Below are 19,771 nucleotides of genomic sequence, written 5' to 3'. Positions count from 1 at the left end.
TTCAACAAAATAACACATACCCACATTCATTTGGTCTACCAACCGACCTCTACAACATTTATTCATTTCATATCATCAGCCCTCAATAATCACATATCATAAATAAATAACAGTGTTGTAGAGCTAAACACAGCAAGAAATGATATACATTCATTTATATAAATTAGGTTATCTTATTATATTTTTTATATATTCAAGATGACTGTACAGTACATGTGAAAAGGAAACAAAAATGTTAACATTAAAACAATTGAACTAATTACCAGTGTAATATACACTAAGGAAAACTTTCCAGCGGCAACACTGGAACACGTGGCTTTGTGAATTCACTTCATTCAGGATCCAGGTCACACGTTACTCAAGTCCTCCATTGTTCTGGAGCTGATGCTTTGTTTCCTGTAGGACACATGACCAAACATCAGGAGGATTTGCTAAAACATTGCTACTGTAGATTTACAACTGAATACTTCTTCCACCACTGATCAATAGTAAATGAAATAGCATTAATAGCATTATGGCACAGCTAAACATTCTGGCTTATAAAAACGTGTTCCCTGGTTCATATATAAGGAAAGAAGTAGAGGCAACATTTCTCAGAACTTATGTAGTATGCCTTTATGTAGAAATCCTCCTTATTCAATGTGTATCTTTATTGTGTAACATAAAACAGAGAGGAACTGACTAGTCATGAATTAAAGGGACACTCCAGAAATGTAAGGGGACAAACTAAAGTCACTATAAAGGAAGAATCAGAATTGATCCAGCAGCGACTGACTTATCCAGATTTGTATTTTTAGGTATTGGTCATGGACAATTCCCATAATGCAACTCATTTTGTCTCATCATTAGTATTATTTAGAAGGCTGGGTTTTAAATCATATATTTTTATATTTATATTTACTACGTACTGAAGTTGCCCTTACAAAGTACACACTGTTGCATGTAGTATGCATACTATGGGGACATACTATTTAGTCATTGCTCTGAACTTCGACCTTGTTCCACTTTGCAAAGGATTGTGGGTCAGAATAGACAGAAAAGCATGCTGGCCTGCATAGTACAAAATGGATGCAGTAGGACATCCTGGTATTTCAGCGTGCTGCATTTGACATACTGTATCTTTGGACATAATACATGTTTTTCTAGCATACTAAATAGAATAGTAGATGGGTAGTAATCTGCGCTGTTTTATTGACGGCTTTAAAGATTTAATTTGAGGGAAAATAAGCTGCTCTAAACAGCTCCCTCCACTTCTACAGGAGGCATTATACCACTGTTTTTACAGGCTGAATAGAACTCCTTGTGACTAGTGAACTGAAATCAATGACTTACATTGACGGTGTGCACTTCTAAAGACTGAATGGTTCAAGTTTTTTTGGGTGCTCTTCTAAATTTCTGCTCACCGTAGCTCATCCAGGCGGAGTCTGTTCCTGAGCCGCACATCTTCGCTGATGGGATACAGCAGCAGGATCAATAACCCCGTCACAATGAAGGCCACAGGGGCAGCACCGATCAGCAGCTTCAGGGTATACACTACAGGAGCAGGCTGCTTGCAAGCACCGGTGTCATAGCCTGCAAATCTACACGCACACACACACACAAACGCAGAGATCCAATTTAAACAGGTTACTGGAAATCGACATCCAATTCTGACGCTGCAAATGAACAATCTCATTCATTAGGTCGGAGGATTAGTGCATTCCTGCAGGTATCATGACAAGTGTGTAAATTAATGTGGGATAAAATGCACACTCACTCCAGACACAGGGTGGACACTCCCAGGGAGATTCCAGCAGCGAACTTGGTGAAGAATACGTAGAAGGAGTAGAAGATGGCTTCATGGCCTTTGCAGTAGGGGTTGGCCAGTCTAAAGTCATCTACCACATCTGGCAGCATAGACCTGAACACACACAAGTACATCAGAGTTGAATTATCATCAAATGGTGGTATTTGTTTTGGCAGGATTCTGTAAGCTTTTGTCTTTGTTACTTAATATCGCTGTAAGATTTAGAACACTTTTAAGCCCGGTTAAAACCTCCCTCACACTCTTAACTTAATTATTTAATACATATGATAGCCGCTGATGTTGTGTCTACATATAGCTAAATGACAGAGCTAATAACACGATTAGATGATGAGCAGCAGGCGGTACCAGCAGCCTCGGCCCACAGAAAGGATAAACAAACGGCCCCTTCCAAAATAAACATGCCCCCAAGGGAGGCCCCTGTAATTTTGGGTTTAGAAGGAGGGGACGGGAGATGAGTGAGGAGCAGAGAGGTCCATAGAAACGGTTGAAAAACAAACAGACACGGAGAAGAATATTGCTTTACCTCTTGCGGTGTATTAGCTCTCTGATGTTATGGGAGATTTATAGTGAACGCCGGCCTTTAATTCTTAAAAATGACATCACTCTCATGACCTTGACATGACCCAAGTGAAAGGACTGGGCCTCTAGACTTGGAGTCACCACTAACAGCAGGGTTGTGGTTTAACTAATGACACTTTGCATCAATTCAAAGGGGGAAACTAACACGAGCAGCACGACCACCGACAGAGTTATAGCAGGACTGCAGTTACAAAAACAATGTCAGGGGCTTAGTGGATTTTCATTACATCAATCCATTTTCTAAGAATATAAATTAAGCTGAAATATATTTATTTTAATACTCAGGATGACCTGTTTTTCAACTGCTAGGGGGAACTGTAGCGCCAGAGAAGACGATTCATGTGATATCAGACTAGATCATTTAGCACAATAAACCCTCTAATAAACCGTGTATTTCAGAAAGTGTTTGTTGCTTTTCAGGATTGATCCTATATGTGACATTTGTCTTGTAGAATAAGTTGGGAAGAGTTTCCCAAAATTGGAGGAAATTATTTTATGTTTTGTCCCATTCATGTTCATCGCATGTACTGCTTATTGTGTATTGTTTCCCTAATTTGTTTGAGTTTTTTTATTATAATTTAACTTTACTATGTCTCCATATGTCGTTTGTCTGTTAACCTTTAGACTTAATAATTTAAAGGGGCCCGAGGTTGAGGAACTAGCTTGAGTGTGGGTAGGATGTGGGAGGTAAATATTACAGTTCATTATATTTAATGCCTTTCAAAAACTACAAAAAAGGGATGATCTTCTTTAGTTAAATATAATTTAGTGTGCTCTGGAGTCTTACCATGGCAAAAGGAGCGAAGCCGCTACACTGAGTCCAGAGGAGACGGCCACGACGTAGGCCACCACAACGTTAGGGATGAAGACCAGCATCATGGTGAAGGGCATGATCCACTGGACAGGGAGAAAGGAAAAGTCTTATAGATAAGGATACCACATTCCCATCTTTGTCCACAGGGTGGCACAAGAAGTGTAATAGTCAGCGTTAAAACACAACCAAAATAAAAACAGTATACTCACAGTGATGCCGCAGAAAGCTGCTGTCTTTTTCCCAAACCTCTCCAGAAACCATTGCCACATCGGCATGCTTATCACTGCAGAAACCTTGGTAAACCAGTGCAAGTGGATAATGAGCTACACATAGAAAGACAAAACTTTTGATTGTGATTCAGTCTAATGTGCAAAATTGCTAGTTTAAAAGTTAACAATGTTGAAGTATGTTGTTTTTCAAATCATACCACTATGATTTATGACATAAGTGTATCTTTGGGTGTTTTTGAGGTGAATCTGTGATATAAAGCTACACTTACCAGGATGGTCAGCACAATATTCTGGAAGTGATCCCTCAGGTCGGCGGCGTAAGTGCAGAAGAGCACGAAGTTACTCTGTACCAGCTGCAGAAATTAGAGATCAAACATTCAGATATTCAGTCACATCTTGTCTACTCAGCACTGTCGCTGGAGTGCCAAATGAAGTGACTGGAGAAGCTGCTGACGGCATTTCGCAGTGATTTATTCCCACTCCGGGGCTCACATGGATGACAACTGACACCTCCACCGAGATGAGGGGGCGAAGATATTCAGAAATAGATACGATGCAAAAGTTGGAAGAGTCTGCAATAATTTACACGGCCTAAATCCCAGGTGCCAAAACTAAAGCATGGGCCTACAAGTCACAGACATCAGCGGGAATGTGCTGCACTGTTATCCCTCTGGAGAGCCTTAAAACCTGCTTTAAACCAGGAGCTTTCAGTAAGTGCTCCTTTATATTGATCGAATCAACATCGAGCGCCAGCAATTCTCCCGCGTTGACAGGACCCAGCCAGGACTCCATTTACTGTAACATTGAGTGTCTGAGATGGGAGAAATTTGCTTTTACCTGAATGGCGACAGTGATGAAGAGGAACGCAGCGGTCAGAGTGAGGTACGGCCCATGTCTCATCACCAGGATGAATCCCTGATGGAAGGGGATCTGCTTCTCTGTCCTCGGGGCGTACGGATCTGAAACAGTTACACCAGGAATTAGAATTATGAGTATGCAGCATATCGAATTACATGCAGGATGAGAAAAGAAAAATGTTTGCGATCTCACAATCCTGGAACTGCCCCTGCATTGCAGTAGGTGCTGTTTTTCAGTTTTTTTAATAGAGATCAGAGAATTAGAGCTAAAACTGTCAGATTTCCAAGTAGTTCAGTGACACTCACTGGGTGTGAAAAGTACAGAAAATGCAAGGAAAATGAACACTGCTGTTATGTGGTATGCATCTTACACAACTAACCCAAAGGGATGCCCTCAGGTTACTCCAACTATACTGGTCAAGATTATAAATTCATCACCAAATGTGAAATAGCTCATTAAGGCTACTTATTGTCTTTCTTTATTCATATGATGATCATTATTGAATCAATCTCATAAAATGTAGATAAAATGTTAAAATAATAGTAATTAAAAGAAAGGTGACATCTTCAGATTAAAATAAGGTTTTTCAGACTTTAAAGAATCAAAATCACTGTGTTGATCCCTGGGGGGAAATTAGGGTATGCTGCAGTTGCTTCCATTGTATAAAAGAAAAATATTCAGTTTATAAACATAGAGAAGTTATAAGATATTTGAAATAAGAAATAAGTATTTAAAAAACAAACAACATTATAGCACAAAATACATATAAAAGAATATCTAGATCACATTATATAACAGTATACAAAATGAATAATACAAAAAAACAATTGTAATATCATCTACTGTAAGCTTACTGTAAGTGTGTTAAATGTAAGAATAGTTTAAATAAGAACATGTACTGTTCAAATAAATGATTGCAATATTACCGCCAGAATAAACCACTGTATTTCACCAATGGTTTGTTTTATTTAGCCAAATCCAAAACCAAAATACATTAAGTTTACTTTGCTGTTAAAAAGGAAAAGTGAAATATCATGTCACTTTTGGTAAGAAATCAACTCATACCTGATATTTTGCTTTATGAATTATATATAGGGGTATTTAAACACTTTTCTGTGGACTGCAATAATGTCGGGGGACTCTAAAACATTAAAAAGAAAAATTAAAAAACAGGTTTTTGGAACGACAGGACGACACTCTACAACTGTTTTAACAGGCATAGTAGCACTTTTTGTGATTAGAAAAACTAACGAATGAAGATTGATGTAGTTATTTTAGCATTATAGTTTTCAGACCCCAAAGGAAAAGTCTCACCTTCTCTCTCTTTGACTCCCAGGAACATGACCAGTGTGCAAACGAGAAACACTCCTCCTATAACACCAGCAGCTATCATGTACACCTCCTTCTGCAGAGACAAAGAACGCACATGTAGAAACATCAATCCCCCTCCTCTCACACAGCCAGCAGAATCCAGGCTATTCTGAGCCTTTCCTCAATCTTTAATTCATAATGTTCTCAAATGCCTTAGCAATTAAAGTGCATTATTTCAACATGCTATACGTTCATTCTAGAAATTGTCACAGTATGTGTTTGTTTCTTACTCTATTGAAGGATACATTTATTGTGTTATTTTCAATGCTTGTGTGTGATTTATCTACTGGGACTTTGCGGTGTTGCTTTCCACTCTAAACTGCACATTTCAGTGTACAAACACAAGCATAAACAAGAGGAAACCTCAAGTACATCTGTATCCCAAAATACAGCCTAAATCGTTTAATGGTGTACCCTGACAGGAACTGCTGTGCTTTAAACAACCTCTGTTTGTTTGCTATTTTTTCCGTGTGGCTCAGCCCGGCGGTTCATTATTATTTAAGCACATCAAACACTCCCTGTTTCCGAGGGCAGACCCAGTTTTCCTAGACGGTGTGCCACCCTCACCAGCGACCACGGAGGAATTTAGCGGTTGGCTGAAGAAGGCTTGGCGTGGTGAGTGGGTCACCCCGATCAGGTTCACCCAAAATCCATTGGAAAAGAACCATTTTGAAACCCAAATAGCTGCGGCCGACCAAAATCCAACGCAGGACACTTTGGACTCTTTTTATCTTCCTAAAAACTCCCATGATGGAATCACAGCAGCAGTTTATTCACAGCTCTGCAAACTTGACATATTGACACTATTTCCAACATATTGAAGTGCCTTGATCCAAATGTTAAAGGGTGGGATATAAATAGGCCTAATGACTTACAGACTGTGGAGACCCCTCGAAGTGGGGGCCACAGTTTGGAGCCTGATGTGAGGGAGGAACCCCCTTTGTGGTTGCGAGAGGGGAGCCGGCTCAGGATGTTGGGTTCACATATCAAACAGTGGCGTCTCCTTTCTATCCCACGGGTTAAAACATGAGGCCATTTTCAGTGTAACCTTTACACAGTCTGCAAATATGGAGCCAATTTCAAACAATTCCCCTTTTCATTCAGGCTGCTTTTTTCGACCCCGGGATATTTAGCAAACTGCCTTGAGCACACACCGCAACTCCGGGTTATAAAGGATAATGTTGATGACATGTCCGAGTTATTTTCAAAACAACTCTGTGACCTACTTTGAGCACACCTGGGTTCCTAGTTTGGCTCACTGATACTTACCGAGTGTGACAGGTAGTCCTGGGAGCGCACCAGTTTTTTCACAATCTCTGCCCCGCTGTTGTTGCCAAGGTAACCGGTGGTCATGTTGTAAGGCGGACAGTGCTTCAGCGTGTGAGCACTGGCCACAATCTGTCCCTGGATGGCAGCGCCCACGAGAGTCCCCAGCACCTCAAATGTCATTCCTGGCATGATTCAAGAAAAAGTCCAGATAACGGATCCAGTATTCAAAGAAATTCAAAAATGTTGCAAAACAACTAAAAGAACCAAAGATTTCTACACATTGCAGCCCTAACAACTGCTTTTTGCAAATCAAAGGAGCTTACGGTAAGCAGTGGCTGAGTCTCTTTCCTTCTGGTCTGTGCTCAGGAACATGGTTAGAGCAGAATAAGGCACGTGGAAGCACTGCAAAGAAGCAGAAAGACAGTCATTTTCTCGGGTAGAAAAACGAAAGATAAGTCTATCACAGCAGAAGTCAAACAAGTGCAGTCTCAGAAGGTGAAAAATAATAAATTTTCAGGGGTTTTCTTGTATCTTGATCAAAATGTATTGGTTCTATTTGATCCAGACCAAAATATCTTAGCACCTATTCAATGGATTGCTATGACACTGCGTACAGACATTCATGGTTCCCACAAGATGATTCATAATGACATGGGTCTCCACAAGCACCATCACGAATTCAACATTTGAGGTTTAGAGTGAACTGTTTTAACAGCTTTTGAAAGGATTACCATTAAAGTTCATGTTTCCTTCAGGATGATTTGTAATCACTTTGGTCATTACTTAACCTCTCATCTAGCAAAGATTTTAGAAGTGGGAAGCAGGCCTCCCCGGGGGGGGGGGTGGGGGGGGGGGGGGGGGGCTTCCAACAGTTTAGGGAAGGCTCAGTGAATGGAAGTGATAAAATATTATTACTGTTGGAAGGAGATCACATGGGGGGGACAGTTTTTCCCACTTTCCCAGTGACTAAAAATGAAAAAATACCTTAGGACAGACCTTTACTAATGTTTTGGTGAAGTCTGATCAAAATCCTGATCGCATATGGATTTCAGGAGGGTAGCTAAACTAAGTAAGTAAACCAAAAACTTTGATCGAGTGCCATCTTAAGGTTGATTTTTTAACTAAATGCCTGACATTTCGTTTAGTCTAAGATAAGGGCGGTGGTGGCAAAGTCCATAGGGGCTTGGCCTGGGAACTGGAAGGTCACCAGTTCAAGTCCCCGAAAGACCAAGTGCCACCGTGGTGTCCCTGAGCAAGACACTGGTTACCTACACTGCTCCCCGGGCGCCGTACATAATGGCAGCCCACTGCTCCTAACACTAGGATGGGTCAAATGCAGAGACCGCATTTCGTTGTCCTAGTACTTGTACTCTGTGCAATGACAATAAAAGTTGATCTTCATCTTCATCTTCATGCTGAACTGGGTTAACATTACCTGCTATAAATTAGCATTGTAATTAGCATTGTAATTGTGAGCGTGTTAGCATCCTTGTGTTCATTTAGCTTAGCCTCACAGAGCTGCCAGCAAGGCTTCTAGTCGTATTGAATTGCCAGCGTATAAGATTTTACTCACAATAAAAGGTTACACCCAAGTTATGTTAGATATCTTTCATGTATATTGCCTGTGAAAATGCAAAAACTGTGTAAATATATCAAAAGCAATCTCTGCATTTTCCAACATCAGCCAACCTCAGCTATCTGTTTTCTTCTTCTTCCACACCACCTCTCCCAGAGAATAGACTAGCAAACCCAGTGAATGCTTCACTTTGTAATTTACACAAGGGCTCAGTCAGCACTGCGGAAGTCACGACGAAAATAAACGCGGCCCTGCAAGGATTTTCTCCAGCCACTGGTTCTATACAGCATGTCATTTATGGGGCCTTTAGTAGACGCAAACATTTATAGAATCAGCGTGATTAACCGTGCTCTACAGATGGAAGTGAGAACTAATAAATCTGATGGAAGCCCATTATTGGAACATAAACATTGATATATTGCATGCTAACCTCTGTTTACAGACACTGGATGATAACAGCTGGCCTCTCCCTGCTTACTTCACACAAACACACATCCAGAGACAATGAAGGAAAGGCTAAAAGCGGTAACCAGCATTTAGCCAGCGAGAGGTTCCTGGCAGCATTGACCGTATACTTATCAAGTAGTTAGAATGACATGCCATTACTGCTAGCCGCAGTGTGGCTGCAGTGGTCTACGCGCTCTGTGGCACATGTTATATGGGTTACCCCAGAGCCGAAATGGAGAGAGAAAGATGAATGGTCTGGCCCATTATAACAAAAGGCAGCCTAAATAACTACACTTCCCCTTTGAGGTGAGGCATCTAAGAGCTCTGGGCTCTAATCTGCTGCGTGTCTCACAAATCAAAGTGAAATTCCCACCAGGAGCTGTCGGAGTCTGGCATGAGATGACTGTAATCGTCTCCACTTTGTTATTTTGCAGCATTTTATCTATATATTATGGAATGTGCCATGAGCTGCATCAATCAGAGCAGCTTTTATCTCACTTGACGTCCCTCCTGCGCTCTGTGTGAAGTCTTGCTGAGATGTAGCCTATATCTGAAGCACAGGATTCATGAAACATGAAATGTTCTTTTTAAAAGAGCATTTGCACTTACAGTGATGAGGGTTTGGTAGAGGCAGTAGAAGCAGAGGTACCAGAAGAATCTGCCAGTGAGGAAAGGAGGAACGAACCAGAGGTAGAAGTAGGACACGACCAGGAAGGGAGAGCATCCGACCATCCTAAAAAACACACACGCAAATATGTTATCAAGTTAGACTAAACATTGAATTGTGAATTTCATGTACTCATATCCCTTTTTTTTAAATATATATAGTTAGCTTTATAACACCCCACATTTATTTCAAGCAATTATGGTCCCAAACTATCTCTTAACAGCCATCAATGCCATTTTTAAGCCGTGTGTTAAGCAGTGGTTGGGTTATGTAATTACATATCAGCGCAGTGTCAAAATCAGGACATATTTCTGGCAGATTATATTGAAGCTTAGCTGCCTGCTAAATGATTATGTCGTCAGTATGCTAAATGATGATGTCGTCAGTATGATAGGAAGTTTTACAGGGAGAGTAAGACAATTCCACAGTAATTGAAACCCCAAAAATCAACACATATATGAATATGCAATACACACTCAAGCACACATAGCAGGAAGCAATTATGCTGTGTTGTTCTTTTCTAGGAAACCACTGGAAAGGTAAACAACTGGTATATGTCATTATGGTTAAAGTGAACAGCTGTGTGTTTGGAAATGAAACGTAACGGGCGGATTAGGGTCCATCAACAGTATTACTTATGTCCAAATACCAATATATCATCCGCCTTCTTCTTTTTCATGCTTTAAAGAGCAAATGGAGTGTGTTTGTCATGCTGTGTGTTGCCTGCAGCAGTAATAATACCAGCACATCGACAGGTAGAAAAAGGGAATTGAGGACATTGTGGTGACTGTGACAAAAACCTGCGGGGGCTCTGACCCCTGCCCTGCAGTGCACCAGGAGTAATAAACAGAGAAAGTGGGAGAAAGAGGCAGAGAGAGGCAGGGAATGGTCCTTTCTAGCATCGTCCAGTTCCCCCCCCCCCCCCAGCCACCACCTCACTCTCCTCCTGATTGTTTGCTCAACAAAGGTGGCTGGACAACGCTGGTGCTGCAGTATTGACCGCTTGGTCATGGGAGCGTTGACAGGGCCCCGGGATTGATGAATGGGACAGTGAGAATGTTCCTGCAAGATGACTGTGTTCACAGGAGAGGCAACATTGGCAGAAAACACACTCACACATTTTCTCATACATCAGGAATGCAGGAATGCACGTTCACATCTGTTCCAGTAATTTGCACATTCTTAATTATTGATTGATAGGTAGCTGGCACACACTGCTCTCTGGCAAGTCACTTGCAGCATGGTAATTAGATGATGTGTAGTGAAACAGAAAGGATTTTAGAAAGCGGTCTGGTGGGTGAAAGTATGCTTTCTTTGCTGATGGTTAGTGTTCATACACCCTAGTGTTGGTAAGAACAGTAGTTCAAGTGATGTACTTAAACTACTGTACTTTCCAATTTTAATACTTTCGTAATTCTTAGTATTTACATTTAATGTTAATTCATACTTTTGCTCCATTTAGGATTAATGTTAAGACAAAAAACAAAAACAACATCTATTTTAATCAAAACAATAATCTTTCCCTAATTTTAACCAAGTAGCATCGTAACATACTCATCACAGATTTGAAATAACGGTTACCACTTGCCAAAGTTTTTCAGGCTACACTGCACATTGCAACCAATGCTTTATAAAGTCTTGACCAAGCGTCCATATGTGACCAGTTGGAAGTAAGAATGTGTTGCTCAGTCACGACGGACCAAGTACATGTACATACATTGTTAATAATGCTTTAATAATACTGTTATACTATTACTTCTGTTGGTTCCTAAGTGCATTTTTTAATGTTAACTCATTTAACTCAACATTTTTGTACTGTAACTTTTCATTTGCACCTTGTTTTTCTCTAGCAGAGACAATCTTCTTTGAGAAAAAACATCACTACAGTCACAAAATAATAAACATGGCAACACCCAAGAGTACATTTTGAGACAAATGAATCCATTCTCAAGAATTTAAAGATAGAAATCACTTTGGTTGTGGATGTGACAGCCAGGAGGGGGAAAAACACTTCCTGCAGGATGGGCAGAGGGGAGTTTCCAAACAGGGTCAAAACTGTGGGAGTGTCCTGCAATCTCATCACAAATACTGATGAACACACATTTAAAAATACCCATAAAGAAGAACACACACACACACACACACACACACACACACACACACACACACACACACACACACACACACACACACACACACACACACACACACACACACACACACACACACAAACATACACACACACAGCTTCCCGGGTGTAATCAAAGCTGATTTAACAGCCATCAGCATCTGTCTGCTGTACAGCGCGGCTGGCTGGCCCCAGTGGACTCTGGCTTAGATTGTGTGCAATCTATGGTTTATAATGCAGTAGGCATTACATTTTGAATGTGTAATCATGGTAAGTGTCACGCTAGTTTGTTCAAAAGATATATACCGCACAAACACGCATAGCCGCTTATAAAATCATCCTTGCTAATGGTGATTTATGGGATGGTGGTAATAGATTGATATAACCCACAATGTAACATTAATAATGAGGAGCGTCTTGAATACAAAGACAGCTGGATAATGTCCAAAAATAAATGTCAACGAGCAGAACGGTGGCATTATGATTAATGAAAGAATGTCTTTTGTTGACTGGCTTCTAAGGAAGAAGAAAAAAGAGCCTACGCCCTTGGAGGACACAGTAAGGGTTCCAGGGAGCAGTGTAATTAAAGCACAGAGAATATTTATTCAGTATAATCCTCAGGTGAGAGGCTCTGAATAATTTCAAAACCGTCAAAAACTGGAGCACACAAATTTTTTTGTTTGTTTGTTTTTGTTTGATTTTTGCACAAACATTAGCATGATGTACAGGCCATAATTATGTCTGAGAGAGTGGGAGCAGACCAAAACAAGTTTTGAAATACGTCGACAAATTGCAGTCGTTTACACAAGCGTTGCTGGATGTCAACAGCAGCTGTTATCCGTGTGTTAATTAAGAGAAGGTGATCATTTTGCCAAAGTTAATTTGTTTAGATAACAAATAAATATTATTTTGATCTTTTATTTGACTTCCCTACATGTCATCCTCACTGGTCTGCATTATGGTTAAACAATATAATATTTTGACCTTGTAAACAAAGCTTAATTTTATGTTGTGCCAATATCTTGATAGTAGTAATAATTCTCTATTAGTGCGTGCAATCAGATGTCCTAGGTTTGTACCAATGAAAAAATGTGGAAATGCAGGAACTGTATTAGACAAATAACAATGATGGCAGTCTTTTATGAAAACATGGAGCTCACCAGGGCATTAATCTTCCAATCTTTGTCCATCTGCTCTTTGTGATGAAGAAGCCCACAACCGGGTCGGTCACTGCACCCCAGGCTTTACCGATGAACAGCACCATGGAGGCCTGGAAGGCGTTGATCTGCAGAGTGGAACAGGGAGAGACTTGAGTTAAGAGAAGGCACACATATACTTATTATTTCAAATACAGAAGCCACACCAACTTTCTCATTCAATTTGTCCTCAAAGATATTACCTGAGCGACATCCAGCAGGTAGATTTGCAGGAAAAAGGCAGTAGCGCTGGCAGCCACCTCCTTGGGTGCGCCACCGATGGCGAAGCACAGCTTACTGCTTAATGTTAACTGCTGGCCCAACACAGTCTGGGAACACAAAGATGACAAAAGCGAGGAGAAAAAATGTTAATAAGATAATGGTGGCCCTGCAGGTCAGGCTGCTAATTAGCAAATTAACTTTTCAGCACTGCAAGCATTCTGATAACAACTCTCATTCTCTGTGGGAACAGGAAATAATGGATGCCAACCACTGGAAAATGGACTATAACTGCTGAAATATAAACTTTAATAGGGTTTGCAAGTCACTTACAAATGGATGTTACCAATTAATAACAAAATATATATATATAGATCATATTGAGTGTGCTTTTATTTATTTTTCTGTTTGTATTGTTTGTTTGTCTCTTTGTCAGCAGGATAACAGAAAAACTACTGGCCACATTTTATAGAACTTGGTGTAAGATTGAAGCGTGGGCCAAGAAAGAACCCATTACATTTTGGAGTGGATCAGCATAATACACTCATTATTTTTCACTTATGGACACCGCCTTGGTTGAGGCCTCAATCGCTGAAGTCCTTACATTTTCATCAGACCCATTCCTGGAACAGGAAGTTAGCAGTGTATATAAAGAATGTGTCACCTTGTTGGCCCATGAGAATGGATGATTCAACTGAGCGGTTATGTTACTATGTATAGTATTTGAAACTGTAGGCTCTGAAATACACCCAACTAAACAAACTTTCTTTTTTGTATTTTCATTTCATAAGGACCAAAAAAACGTCTACCTAAACTTAAGACACCAGACAAAAACAACCTGAAGCAAGATGTGTCACTTTTCAATAAATGAAGTCATGAGAGAAGATACATGAATCATACATATTGAAGCTTGTAATCATTCTTAGAAATAGAATGAAATAGAATTGTACTCTGAAAATAACTTCTATTCTCATCTTTATGTCGCAACCATTCAGTGGAATGCAAAGAGAAGTACAGTAATATCTACCACGTAACACAGCATTTCCTATGTATGATTTCTCTTCTTTAAAGCACAAAAATAGTCTCATAACCTCAGTTTTGAAGAATCCATATTCCTGAATTTCCATCTCCCTTGATACACTAACAGACAAGAGAGACGTTCATGTATAAAATATATGAGTGTGTGTGTGTGTGTGTGTGTGTGTGTGTGTGTGTGTGTGTGTGTGTGTGTGTGTGTGTGTGTGTGTGTGTGTGTGTGTGTGTGTGTGTGTGTGTGTGTGTGTGTGTGTGTTAAATAGATGGAGGCTCAGAGGGAGTTTGCATTGTGGTTTAACTGCACATGGAGGAGCATGAGAAACCCACCGTGTCCTCCACAGCTCCGTTTCCCCTCACCCTGCTCTTCCAAAGCCATATGTGTATGTGTGTGTGTGACCAAGCTTTCATCTTCACACATGAATAAGACGAGACACCACAGTCTAGGGAGCCCAATATTTACGACTGTCTCCGGGCTTTGCACAACTTTTGCACGTTCCCCTCTTTTGAAAAACCTTTGGTGTCAGACACACACACACACACACACACACACACACACACACACACACACACACACACACACACACACACACACACACACACACACACACACACACACACACACAATCTCTCAAGTACTGCACTTAAGTCATTTTTTGTACTTGTACACTTCTACTCTACATTTCGGAGGCCAGTATTGTACTTTTTTACTATTTATTTCACACGTGTTGCTTTTTACATATAAAGATACAATACTATACTACAAATATTAGTATTTTACAAAGTAAATTAACCTCACATTGCTAAATTACAACATTTAAATGCTCCTACATGTATTTGTTAGTTATGAAAACAGCATAATATAGTATTTTGTAAAAATGTAATAGTGAGGAAAAGAGAGAGTCATTTAATATTTGAAGTACATTTTCCTAATAATACTTAGGTACTTCTACTCAATTAACATTTTAAATTGCGGGCTTTTAATTGAAGAAGAGGCCCTATGATGCTTTTCTGGGGTTTTCCCTCTCCTGTAGTGTGTTATACAGGTCTTTGTGTATGTCAATGGACTGCAAAGGCTAAAATCCCAAAGTTTCCTCCAGATGGAGTCCCCCCCCTCACCTTAAACGCCTCCATTGTACTCCTTTTTTACTTCTGTACCATAGTGACATCACTATGTAATACTTACAATTTTATTGGCTAGTGCTCCAACACATTTTACATGATAGGGTAAGGGGTGGGACAACTCTAAGTGGTTGACCAATCACAACGGAGTCTGCCAGCTAACCGATCAGAGCAGACTGGGCTCTGGATTCAGACAGAGGGTAAAAACAGGTACTGCAGCATGAGAAAAAAAAAGAGCTTTTTGAACATCAAAATATGTAAACATGTCACAGTAGAGGAACAAAATACAAATATGAGCCTGAAAGTGAGCAAAATATGGCCCCTTCAAGTAAATAATCAGAGTACTTCTTTCACCACTGCCACACAACAGTGTCACTCCACATCCAGTGGCCTAGTCTTGGCCCACAGCTACTCCCCTCAAAGCTTTATGAAAGAGGGAAATCACCAAAGTAACCACAGCCTGCGACCAACACACTGTTATTATCCGGCTCACGTTTTCTCTTCCTCCTTTTTTTTCTTCCCATCAAAACACGGAGGGGTTCGAGAACAACAATTACCAGGAGGGAGCTATGTAATTATTCAATCTCAGGACAAGCGGGTCAGAGGTAAGTAAAGGCTGCGCGGCGGTTCCGACTTCAAAACTCTCTTTTCTTCCACTCTCACTGCAATTACCCCTAATTGGAGAGAGAAATTAAAGTCTTTGGTGTCTGGAGAATGCTGCTTTGCTGATGATATGCAAAAAATTACTTTCTTTCTATCCCTCTCAACTTTTTTCTCCCTCCATACACTCAATCTTTCATTACTGAGTTCTTATCATCAGAGAGGATAAACAGGATATCCCGTCTACTGTTGTCTGGATGCAAAAACAGCACAATTCCACCCACACACACATATATACAAGGAGAAACTGGATCAGACTTAAGGGAGCATCTGCAAAGTTCAGACTGTCAACAAGCCAGGGACAAGGACAGATAAGACTAATCTCCAAAGTTAATGAATCCTTAACCCTTGGAGGGAAAACTATTTAAAATGTCTGCACTGCACCGCGAGTGATTTAAATAAGGATTGAGAATAGATAATTCGAGTGCAAAGAAAGGAGGGGAACAAAGGGCTAGTTAAGCTATATTCCCCAAATAAATGTGTTTGCTGAATGTTTGCAAGCTTTTAATGTTAAGCTGGGTTCTATAGCTATAGGAGTTGTGTTTTCAAGTCAGATTATGGATTATAAATTGAAAAGGTCATGTCAGTGATGGAAGCAGGCTGTTAATATGTCAACAGTCCCCTGGCTTAACTCCCAGGGAGTCAATCCAGAACATCAAGCGAGAGACAATATTCATAGCCAGGCATTTAGTCCTACGTAAAAATGCTCCACATGCACATCAGAGTGACAGAGCTCTGTAGATCTGCTGTGGCAGATTACTGTCCGTGGATCTAATATTTAGTCCCATTTACCAAGGGAGCAACTGCTTTCATCTACCATGTCCGAACTGAGTAGTCCTCGAGTGATTTTTCTCATACATACTTCTTGAAAATTCATTTTGTGGTCACAGTCTTTCAGAATAAACATCCAAGTCTTAATGGTAATTTTTATATTTAAACATTCACATTTGTAAGCTTTATTTAACTTGTGAAATGGATATCATACAGTATATGTGCAGGCTTTCTGTCATGCATTGTTTGGGGGCAAATATGGTGGGTTTTTTGTAGTTTGATATGAAAAAGCTGCTCTTGTATATTTAAGACATGTCGGTTGTATTCCTTTAGATTCTATTCAAAAAAGGATACACCAATGTAAGTAAATGTTTACTTCTGTCTTAGTTTGTTGCTGCTCTGGCCAATAAATGGCTCCAGCAAGAGTAACTTCTGCGGTAATGTATTTACAATTAAAAAATAAAAGTTTAAACCCAAATTGAGCACCAACTATTTTCAGATATAGACTGAAGCTGACTGCTCATAGTAAATATCAATTTCTCCAGTTCCCATGACTAAAGGTTTGCCGTCTTCAGGAAAAACTACATTCCCAATCCTTTGTCTGAATGACATCCAAAATAAAAATACATTCTGGATTACACAGAGGTTTCGCAGAGAGGAGACAGTTGCAGAACAGGTTAGATGGAGTGATGTCATGTCGTTTTATTGGCAATCTGAGTCAATGTAGAAACTGAAAATGAATGACTAACTGCCATGGCATTGCATTACGACAATATTTCAAACACTGTCTGCATAATATAGTATGAAACAAAAACAAACCCACACAAAAATCACCAATAAAGCTGAATAATCTAAGATAAGTCAAAAAAGACAGGAAAGTCAACACCCAGTGTTTGAAGAATTTGAGTAAGTCATCCCTATCTACTTTGCACTCACTGTATTGCTTCCTATTACTGCTGTGAATACAACCGTCTTCATCACTTTAGTCCACTGATCAGGTAAAAGAAAGCAATCATCAGTAGCAGGACATCTCATCAATGGGAACAACCTTTCTCAAATGAAAACAATCAACTTCCCCGGCATTGAAGCTATTATCTGAGGGATTACAGTTCACAGGAAAGACAATGCAGCTGTTAATCACTGACAGATAAGGGACCAAAGAGATCACACTTTCCATCTTCTTTTTTACCCTCCATCCAATCATGGGAATTCACTCGCAGCCAAACTGTGCCGCAAACATGGACAGATGATATTGGAAATCCTGATTTTAGCACCAGTAAAATACGGCCATCTCACATGATAATAACAATACCAAATAAGAAGCTGATGATCTTACCTGCTGAGGGGTTTTGGGGAATAGCGGTTCACTGGGTTTGATGAGCTTCCCTTGAGCTCCCTTCTCTCCCTTGGCCATGGCTGAGAGGCTGTGTGTGAGGCGGCAGCCGTATTTCTGCGGCTGTGTGTGCGAGGGAGTGTTGAAGTGAGTGTGACTGTGACTCCTGGTGTGAGCGAGAGCACGAGGAGCCGCCGGCTGCCACTGGGTGGTGTGTGTCAGAGGGTGAAACTGGATGTGGCTCTGACTCCGGGTGTGTGTGTGGTGCTGGTGGTTCACATGAGTGACGGCTCCAGAGGCTGCTGGGAGCTCCTCCTGCTGCTCCTCTGTGACAACTCTGCCACTTTCTGTCGCCATTCACATGCTGTTGTTGCTCTGGAAAGAGGCCAGGAGGGAAGGGAAGGGCAAAGTCAGACATATGCAAAAAAAAAAACAATCACACAAACACACACACACACACACACACACACACACACACACACACACACACACACACACACACACACACACACACACACACACATACTGACAGTCAATGAAGGGCATGTACTGCAACATACAAGCTGAAGAATGCAGGCTCATAAACACAGACAATGACTTTGGAAGCATGCACAAAAACATAAATAGGACAATGCACATTGGTACAGTTGAATACAGATGCATGAGGCTAAGAAAACACACACAAGCCACACACACTTGCTCACACTCTACCTTAAGCAAACATTTTTTCATTTTTTTATAACCATCTTAAAGTCAAATTTCCTTCTGGTAACCGTCATCCACTATAATGGACAGTTTGCATTAGACTAAAGCTGAGAAAGAGAAAACAGGGACCATGTCCCGTGCAGGAGTGTCTATTCTTCCCTCGCTTTACTATAAAGTGCATCAATAAACAATCACTCACACCCTATCAGAACCTTGAAGGTTATATCAACAAAAATAGGAGGAAACCCAGGTATGCTCTTACCCCGTGTAGGTGAAAAAATCAGCCGGTGCTGTCAGCGGTTGTAAGTTAGTTTCTGCCTGCTCGGTGATCTGCCAGTCAGCCAGACGGGGCAGGATGAGAAGGAGACTGCGGAGGATGGAGACGGTGTGTGTGTTTGTGTGTGCTCAGTGTGCAGTACGGAGCTGCGCCCTGCAGCGGCCGTCACGGTGTATGACACTAAACGGACTGCATGCATGTAGGCTATTCATGCATGTGCGTGTGCATCTGTGAGGAGATTATGGCAGGCAAGCGTTTGACACCAGCAGTGTGCTGTGGATGGGGAAACATTGCAATGAGGCCACGCAACGAAAATACTGTTGTATAATATTTCATAACGGCTTATAGTAGTGACAGAGGGGGAAAAATCACATTTTTAATCTCATGTGATAAACAATCCTACAATATTCCATCCCTTTGGTATTATATAGTAGTAAAATAAGCACCACGTGGTATTTTAATGACACATCTCTGTATGAAAGGTCCAAAGGTGGAATAATATTTCGGTCGTGCATGTCAGTTATTTTCCATTGAAGTGGTGAGGTGCAATTGGAATATCTAAAATGCAGTTGAGTTTACAATAAATTAATAATTTCACAATTACCTGTGTATGCATAATCTCTTTAACAAAGCCAGAGAGTTGTGTGTGAAAATAACTCAAAAATGCGCCCAAGCGTCTAGCTGTATATTTCCCAGACTGCATCATGATT

General features: G+C 40.6%; 1 protein-coding gene across 1 annotated transcript; it reads right to left on the bottom strand.

Moving 5' to 3' along the window:
- Positions 1-25: 25 nt before the first annotated feature.
- On the bottom strand, positions 26-19,184 carry mfsd2b (MFSD2 lysolipid transporter B, sphingolipid). Its single transcript, XM_063902490.1, has 15 exons — positions 19,047-19,184; positions 18,083-18,454; positions 13,146-13,271; positions 12,907-13,031; positions 9,561-9,684; positions 7,252-7,330; positions 6,929-7,110; positions 5,603-5,693; positions 4,268-4,389; positions 3,700-3,783; positions 3,410-3,493; positions 3,174-3,283; positions 1,757-1,900; positions 1,404-1,580; positions 26-396 (listed from the first exon to the last, which is right to left on the bottom strand). The coding sequence occupies exons 2-15, from the start codon at positions 18,434-18,436 to the stop codon at positions 348-350; spliced, it is 1,851 nt and encodes a 616-aa protein (XP_063758560.1). The 5' UTR covers positions 18,437-18,454; positions 19,047-19,184; the 3' UTR covers positions 26-347.
- Between the last annotated feature and the right edge of the window lie 587 nt (positions 19,185-19,771).

The sequence above is a fragment of the Eleginops maclovinus genome, chromosome 15 (genome assembly GCF_036324505.1).
Source record: "Eleginops maclovinus isolate JMC-PN-2008 ecotype Puerto Natales chromosome 15, JC_Emac_rtc_rv5, whole genome shotgun sequence".
NCBI lineage: Eukaryota > Metazoa > Chordata > Actinopteri > Perciformes > Eleginopidae > Eleginops > Eleginops maclovinus.
Note: the sequence above shows the minus strand (reverse complement) of the source record. Positions and strands in the feature narration are given on the sequence as shown.

What these genes read in the sequence shown, in the direction of transcription:
- mfsd2b (XM_063902490.1), bottom strand. Translation starts at nt 18,436, where the DNA reads ATGGCGACAGAAAGTGGCAGAGTTGTCACAGAGGAGCAGCAGGAGGAG. An exon ending in ATTGGAAGATTAATGCCCTG is followed by an intron (nt 9,685 to 12,906) that starts GTGAGCTCCATG and finishes TGTGTTTTTTAG; the next exon opens with GATGGTCGGATGCTCTCCCT. An exon ending in AGACTCAGCCACTGCTTACC is followed by an intron (nt 7,111 to 7,251) that starts GTAAGCTCCTTT and finishes GAATCATGCCAG; the next exon opens with GAATGACATTTGAGGTGCTG.